Below are 8,639 nucleotides of genomic sequence, written 5' to 3' on the forward strand. Positions count from 1 at the left end.
TTCATTTCATCCAAATACACTACCTTATTATCCTCTATGTTTGCAAACCAATAGGCCATGGCCAAACCCGTTTGATTGTCTTGATAGTAATAATTAGTGTAATGAAATTCACATCTTCACAGTTAACTCGAAAAACTAAAGGCATCAAAATAACATATGTTAAAATTATTCGACCTACAAAAACGTGTTGCAACATGTTATACTAAAGCAAATGTTTACAACTTATGGCTAACTTCAACCAGAAATGAACAAGCACCATGGCTTCTTTCCCCCCAAAAAATCTCAAGCTATGGTGCAAAAATGATCTCAAAACCCATCTCAAGTCGATAGATCCTCTCATGCTGATCCGGTCTTTCTAGCTTTATTTGGACGACCTACTGGAGAATCGTTTTCTCTACCACGGGAATGTTTTCCACCTCTGTAGTGCTTTCCTCCCCTGAGAAGCATCAATAAAAGATAAGAAAATTAAACCAGCAACTTAAATAGAAGAAAGACTGTAGACTGGGGATTTCCTGGGCAATTTCTTCTTCAACGAAAGAATGAAGCTGTAGAAAGAGTATGGCACTGACCTTGCTGGAAAACGCTTGCTTTCCCGATGCTTTTCTTGGTTACCACGAAGTAGACTCCAATACTCCCTCTCAGCATCACCTACAAAACATTACCCAGCCCTCTTATCAGTTCCTCATCTAATACCTCAGGCTCTCTTGACCAGAAGTCCTCAGTTCCTCATGTAATACACATTTTTCCGTTTTATGTAAGATGAAAATTAGTTGATAAGAAGATCAACTGTGACATCACAGTGATCATACGGCTTTCTAAGCCATACACACCAAGTAATTGTCATAGTTTATAAAGGTAACCATCCTAGTAAAACCTTCTAGTAACAACAGGAACAAAAATTACACAACATGCAACAAGAAAATTCAAATTAAGGAGTAAATGAAATATAATGGAAGTTGTTTCTGCCTTACCAGTTACTGGTTCTAAAGTAGCAACGAAATTTTTGACAACCAAACCACCCTCTTTAGCCAGGACTGCAGCAGCACGAGCTTTCTGGGCTGCTTCAGGTGCATCAAACCGTATGTAACCTTTATCCTCTCCAGCTTTGAAGTCAACATACTTCACATGTAAAAGGATATGTACGATGAGTAAGAAGTAAATAACGAATAAGAAATATCAAATTAATAAAAAAGAACCTAGAGAAACAATTATCTAGTACAAGGTCTGTTACTTCATCTTTCTTTTAGTTTTTAGTTATTCATTTGTATAGAAGTAAAAAATGTAAAACAAATTACGATATAAGTAAACAATCCAGAAAAGAGACCAATTTCAATTAACACTATTAAACCTCATGAAGTATTAACAAATGAATTTTTGTAAGGATCAACACGGAGAAAATAATGAAGGCTCTAAATCTCAAGGAAACAGAAGAAGAAACCATCCTCCTTAATAATACCTTTACAGTGCCGAATTTTTGAAAGACACCCTTCAAATCCTCACGCAAAACAACATTCATATCATTTTTATAGATAGATGCAGTGCATTTATTTTCCTTCTCTTCAACCTTTTGAATAGGATTTTTGGTGTTCATTCCTTCACTCCACACAACATGTTTCTCATCAATCTCTTCTTTGTTGTCATTGTCATTTTCTGTAGTCTTCTTTTCACTGCTTCCAGCAGCATTCCCTGAGTCTAACCCTTCTTCTATTTTACAAGCATTAGTACCATCCTTAGTGAGTTCATCAGAACCATTTTGCTCTGCAGAGTCCCCAGCTGAAATGCTCTTTAATGTAAATCCAACAAGTAAGCCCTTGGGGTATCTGTAATAATCATTACATGGAGTTTGGTTACCAACATATGACAACAAAAACTAATGCCAGTTGAAGATTATGGTTTAATTACTTACTTTTCTCCTGCCTTTGAGTTGTAATCACCATTTGAACCTGTGCTCTGACGATAATCCTCAAGCTCCTCTGCTTCTTGTTCTCTTATAGCATCAAAATCCTTCCTGAAATGAAAATTGTGAGAACTATCACATCAGAAAATAAAATCATAACAGCAACTACAACCACTTATTCACAAGCAACATCTATTTACAAATCAACTATATCACACAACTTGTTTATATTTTCTCATTCATTTACGATGTCAATACTGATTATATCTATTTCAATATATGACACCATTAGGCAAACAAATTGCGACAAAATACATAGCCACAAGTATAGCTTACTTTGGTTTTAGTTCCAGCTCAGCGCCTGCAAAAACCAAGCTTTGCTCCAGCACATTTTGAGCATCCTCCTCAGCTGAGAACTCAATCAAAGCAGTGCCACAAAAGTACTTTTTGTGTGCCACATGACGAGGCAACCTTACACTATTAACCTAAAATAGGAAAGAAGATAATCAGTATACATTAAACCACAAAAATATCCATAACCCCTACACAAATTATTGGCTTTCACAAATGTAATTACACAAGAAAGTAATTGAAACCAGAAAAACTATTCGCATTGAGCAATACCTTAGCATACTGACCAAAAAAGGCTTCTACATCCTCCCTCTTGACATTGCACTCGAATGGTGAGGCAGCAATTGTTCTACTGTCCAATTGCTGTATCAATTCCTCGGGCTCTAATAGCTCAGTGCTCCTACCAACTTTCTTCCCTGAAAGGCAAAAACCCAAATTCCGAATAAGAAAAAAACTCTTTCTTAGCTTACAAGAAAAAAAAAAAAACTTTTTCTTCTCTTCGAGTTTGTAAAACTGACCATCTTCAGAAACCTTGAGGGAAGAGGAAGTTCTTAGAGTTTCAGCAACGGCTTTCAAAGTAACCTCTGGTACATCTTCTGCCTTCACAGCCCCTAAGTTCAAATGTGCTCTCATCTTTGAAAACGAGCAAATCAATGCCAAACTGACCACTTTTTACTCACAGTCAAGATCAACAAAAATTAAGCACCAGGAATTAAATAAATAAATAAATAAATAATATACTCTCTCCACATTCAAACAACAAGTAACAAAGTTTCTTGAGAAAGGATACTGCCATCTTCGTTCTCGCTGATTTTTTTCTTGAGAAAATCGTCTCTTGGAATATTGCTATCGCTGAAGTAAAACTCCACCTGTAAATTGATTAAATAAAATTAAATAAAAATCATTTTTGAAGCGAGTCAAGAACAAAAGGAAATTAAACTTAGAAAAAGATGGGAGAGGAGGATTTTGACCTGGCGAAGAACAGCCTTGGCAGTCTCTTCGCCCAAAGAAGGCGTCGCCATTGTTGCACGTTAAATGCTTGAGAGACAAAGAGAGAGAGATCGAAGAAGAGAGAGCGTCGCGGGATGTTTAGGGTTTAGGGGTAGTTTCGGTTAGGAATTATAAAGAGTGGGCTTTTTTAAATGTCTCTGTTTCTATTGTATCGACTCCGAAAACTCGAACACGAGTCCGACACGACCACATGGGATATGCGGTTTGAGTTTACTTTCCCGCACGAACTCGGAACTTCTCCCTGTCATTTTAAGTTTGAGTAAGTTTTCTTTCTTAACTGCCAAAATCTTTGTCTCTCTGCCACGTCAACACATAACTACCCATTGATGCCCCCATTCGAAGTCCAAAAAAGATTTCTTTTTTCTTTTGTTCTGAAATTAGGAAATAAATTGAATTCAAGAGAAAAATTAAAATAATTAAAATTTTTAAAGTTTTATCACTTTTTCTTATTTATAAACTATTTTTAGTTAAAAATTTTAAAAACTTTAAATAAAATAATTTTTAAATATATTTTTGTTAAAATTTAATTTAATGCAAACAATTAAAATAAAACCATCTACCGACTGGAAGCACAGAAAATCTATATATAAGGCCATATGTCACAATCCACATGAAAAAATACATTTATTGTTTAACTCATTGGACTTTACCACCCAAGATCATAACATCTGACATACCATAATTGACCTAATTTGATCTCGTGCTCACTACAAACATGGACAAGAAAGAAGAAACACCACAAGAAGAAGAAGAGAAACATCATCACCAGAACCAAAAGTCAATCAACCTTAGTAGTCATCTTCTTGAAAATGAAATAGGCACAACCATATAACTTTATCAACAATTCATCTGCAGTTAGACATTTCCACATTCTCAATCGTCGTGCATCCCGTTATGGCACAGGTGAGTTTTTGTGGTAAACATGGACAAAACAAAATCAAAACCATGGTAATATGGCATAATCATTTGCAAACTTGCCATCAGAATAAATATGAAAATGCAAAACAATCACAAGTTAACCAGCAATGGAGATTTGAATATGTTTAGTACAATATATAGCAACTACAACAGAAGTTCATCTCCCCCACCCTCAACCTTGACTCCATTTACTCTTTGAAGTTAGTTTCCATTCCATGTTTGTCTTTTTTTCTGATCAATCCGGATAGAAGTAAATAGTCAGGACTTTGGTGACTTATTCATGAGGGAAATAACTTCAAGCCTGCAATAGAAAATTAACAACAAACCACCCTTCTTTGAAAGCCAGCAGGTTTTAGGCAGCTAGCAACATCTTTTCTTTTTTTTGCTCAGCAGCTAGCAACATCTTAATTGGCATTGAAATATGCTTCACATAAAATCCTCTTCAAGTTCCTGCAATGACTTGCTTGTTGCTGCAATTTGTTTGTTTGATGTCATCTTTTCAGAGACCATGAGACCCTTATAGCTTCTTATCTCTGCTTGCCTTTCCTTCTCAAGCTTTTCCAGTTCCTCACGTCGTTTCTACCAGCGAAATCAAAGGGATTATCATTTTAGACATATAATCAAGAACGCGTGTCATGCGTGTACATGTGTATGTGATCACCTATAATCAAATTTCTTTATCAAAATCCAGGAATTGTAAATACAATTCAATGTTTAGCGCCTGTTGTATTGGACAAACCACATCATATCCCATAAACACCCATATGAAATTATTAGGCTTTCAAGGCAAATATCTGAATTATTAGCAGCATAGAAAAGCTGAACATGAGTCCATTCAATCATTGTGCCATCCTGACCATAGTTTCCAGTACCTCACTATATAGATCCATATTTGGTCTAAGAAAGTGAACAAGAAACAAAACCCCAGTCTATTAACATAACAAAACTACAACACATAGGTGCTATTATCCTTTATTCTTTATAGATCATCCTGCACCTGCTTCAGCTCCATAAATCTGCTATGATGTAAATAACTTTTTACCCTAAGCAAAATCCTGTAGGATAACTTTCATTTCCATGCTACAGCCAATTAGGATATTCATGTTCTATAGTATACCCACATAAACCATCAACTGATTTAGCTGCCATCAAATTGACCAAATAAGGAAAAAACAGTCTAAGGAAAAGGAGCTTACTTTTTCCCTCAGCTGTTGCTTTCTCTCTGCTCTTTCCGCTGCATTAACAGCTTCTCTCTCAGCTGCAACAACATATAATAATAAGTGCCCTCACTGACATCAAGATTAGATAAAACAATACTAATTTCAAGACCAGGATACCTAATGTAAAGAAGTGTAGAAGACGCAAAGGGCAAAACAGATATAGAATAAGAATATGCATACTATGATGGGAAACAAGATGCAGAAAACAGAACAAGTGAAATAAAAAACCACAGAAATCACACCAAATTGCTTTCATAAACAATGATAATAGTATCTCTAGCACTAAGGCATTGCAGAAAATGAAACCACATTCATTTGCATACCTTTTAAATCAGGTTTCCTTTCCACTTTAGTCCTGTTCAACCTGTTAACTATGTCATTTATCCGCTTCTCCACTCTCACAGTCCGTACCTAAATCACATGATAAAATCAGACAAACATCCATTCCAGAAGAAAACACAAATGAACAACAACAACAACAACAACAATAATAATAATAATAACAATATTCATAAAAATAAAGAAGTTTACCATCTTGGGATTGTGAAAGCCAACTTGTCCAACATCCATGGACGGAGTTTTCTTCAAATTGGACCATGGAGTGTAAACAACATCAATATTGTTCACTTTGTTGCCTAACCTCACACAATAATCAAAGAAAAAAAGGAAATTACAACTTATTATATCAAACATATTTAAATTACATTTTACAAAAAGAAATTGATGAAACTAAATATAAACCTTGGATGGAATTAGCTTTAACAAGCTGAGCGCAATCTTCGAGCACACCTTCGCTTATATCATCGATGGTTTGACCTTTCTGAAGTCGTAAATAAACATGAGCAGATGACATTTTATCCACATGGAACCTGTAATAAAACGAAATTCAATCACCCAAATTTCCTAAATAACAAAAAAGAAAAAAGCCCAACTACGTTTATATATGGCAAAAATGACGAAATTTCAATAATTTTTATTGCAATTGAAAACAAAATCATGAAAGGAAATACCAAATGTCTTCGGGGAAGCCGTATCTGATGAGCTCCTCGTTCTCGTACTTGTCAAGTCCCATGAAAATGGTGTAATCGCCAGCCTCTGGTCGGGCTTTGAAGTAAAACACCATTTTTTTGGTCTGGAAAAAAAAAAAGTTCTTCCTTTTAACCCTTTTCTCCCTTGTGAGACCAGAGAGGAAATTAGGTTTTCTTTTCCCCCTTCAATTAGGGATTTGTTGGGAATAACGATTGCCCAAGGACTAAGGAGATCGGTGTTTGGTGCTCCGCCTTTTTCCACATAACAGCGTTTCAATTAAGCTACGCCGCTACTAGTACGTGACTACGGCGTTACGGGGTTAAATTCTTTTTTTTATTTCTTTTTCCATTGCTATTGATCTAAGCAAATAGATTTTTGTAATTTTTAATTAATATTTATATTTTTTATTTTATTCAAGTATATCTTAATATTAATGTAATTAAATTTTATTAATAGTGATAGTTTCGATTACAAATGGAAGGATAAAGTGAAGTCCATTAAATTATTTGTCGAGGAATTTTTGATAAAAAAATGTCATTATAAAAATTAAAATGAATTTTTAATAATTATTTTTATTATGATAATTTATTTATTTCTTTTACATTGACAAGCACACTAATCGTATTTATTAACATTAAACTTAATAAATGAATGGTACATTTTTTAATTTTAAATATTTTTTTAATTTTTACAGATATTAAGATAATTTTTTTTGAAAAGAAGACAAAATTTTTTATTTTGATTATTTTATGTTAATTAGTATAGATATTCAATACTTTTTAATAAAAAATTAAGAAAAATAAATTTAAAATTTAAAAATAAGAATATTAAATGTTTAAAGAACGATTTTATTTCAAAATATTTAAAAAAGTATGAAATGTAAAAAAAAAAATTGAAATGTCTTATCAAATATATTTATTTTACATCAAACATTGAACTATTAATCAAGCAACATTAAATAGTAAAAGAATAGTAATTTTTCTTTTTCTAAATGTTTGTCTGTCTTTAATTTTTATGAACATTAAAATAAAATTTGAATTTCTTTTATAATATATATTCAGTATTTTTAATATAAAAATTATAAAAAATAAATTTATAATATAAAAAAGTAAGAATATTAAATCTTTAAAAAAATTTATTTTGAATATAGGCCTAATTTATTTGTTTGGGAGAAAAAAAATCGTCAATTAACAGTCATGAATCTGTTTGCATGCGGTAGTAATACAGGAAACCAACACAAGTGAAAAGTAGTTGCTGCAAAGAATAAGGCAATCCTCGTATTTGCAGAGGTTCTCAAATCCCATGTAATCATTCTGCTCAATCTTCTCAACCATGCCTGATATGCCAGCCCCTCCTACAAACCATGAACAAAAGGGACAAAAATAAGAGCAAACCCAAGGTAGTACAGAGAAATGAGAATTACAGGGATGCTCTCACCCAGTGAAAGGGCGCTGACGAATATCGTGAAGGCTAGAACAAAGATGATAATGGATTCTTTTCCTTCCGGTTAATCTGATCAGGCTATCGACAGCTTGTTGACCTATTAAGGCCGCAATGATGGACACAACAATGAAGTAGAGAGCTGCCAGAACAGGTTGCAGGTTTGAACAATGGATTTTTATGGAAAACAATCCTTTTTGACCCCTCTTCGTAGAGGTGCTAGGATTATGTAACTCACCATAAGGAACTGGGAAACGGTTCAGAAGGTAGTATTCTACAACAGACATTGAGGAGGAGAAGGTCATCCCGAATGTGGCTGTGGCACTTGCGACCTGCACAATGATCACCAAGCTTTTTGGAAACCAGACAGGTAGTTAGGATTCTTCCTGAAATCCCATTTGGAAGGATCTCGACTCAAGGAAAACAACAGCTTCTGCTTTCTGAAAATGAAATCTCTAGACCAGACCTATTTGTTTTGCACTTATGCTTGACCTGAGGAGGAATTCCCACCTTCTCTCCTTTTCTAAGGACAGTCAACAAGCTCATTAGCAATGAGCGTGGAGTCCATAATTTGTCTACTTTTGATGAATGTAAATTGGTTCGGACTAATAACATTCTCAATAACCACTCTGAATCTATTGGCTAAAACCTTTGCCATTACCTTGTATAAGCTCCCGACCATGCTGAGTGGTTTGTATTCCGTAAATGCTGTGGGGTTATTACATTTAGGGATAAGGGTAATGAAGGAAGCGTTCATTCTTTTCATCAAAGTT

At 34.3% G+C, this 8,639-nt stretch overlaps 2 protein-coding genes across 2 annotated transcripts; both read right to left on the minus strand.

Moving 5' to 3' along the window:
* Positions 1 to 122: 122 nt before the first annotated feature.
* On the minus strand, positions 123 to 3,480 carry LA1 (La protein 1). Its single transcript, XM_021420395.2, has 10 exons — positions 3,220 to 3,480; positions 3,039 to 3,117; positions 2,767 to 2,916; positions 2,522 to 2,664; positions 2,234 to 2,382; positions 1,907 to 2,008; positions 1,457 to 1,820; positions 972 to 1,119; positions 570 to 648; positions 123 to 436 (listed from the first exon to the last, which is right to left on the minus strand). Exons 1-10 carry the CDS (start codon positions 3,268 to 3,270, stop codon positions 337 to 339), a joined length of 1,365 nt encoding a protein of 454 aa, XP_021276070.1. The 5' UTR covers positions 3,271 to 3,480; the 3' UTR covers positions 123 to 336.
* A 557-nt stretch (positions 3,481 to 4,037) lies between these two features.
* On the minus strand, positions 4,038 to 6,696 carry LOC110410615 (coiled-coil protein). The gene is made up of 6 exons (XM_021420396.1): positions 6,408 to 6,696; positions 6,139 to 6,266; positions 5,929 to 6,032; positions 5,721 to 5,808; positions 5,374 to 5,435; positions 4,038 to 4,756 (listed from the first exon to the last, which is right to left on the minus strand). The coding sequence occupies exons 1-6, from the start codon at positions 6,518 to 6,520 to the stop codon at positions 4,604 to 4,606; spliced, it is 648 nt and encodes a 215-aa protein (XP_021276071.1). The 5' UTR covers positions 6,521 to 6,696; the 3' UTR covers positions 4,038 to 4,603.
* Between the last annotated feature and the right edge of the window lie 1,943 nt (positions 6,697 to 8,639).

Source organism: Theobroma umbraticum, unplaced genomic scaffold (genome assembly GCF_002168275.2).
Source record: "Theobroma umbraticum cultivar Fairchild unplaced genomic scaffold, ASM216827v3 scaffold_56.0, whole genome shotgun sequence".
In the NCBI taxonomy this organism is placed as follows: Eukaryota; Viridiplantae; Streptophyta; class Magnoliopsida; order Malvales; family Malvaceae; genus Theobroma; species Theobroma umbraticum.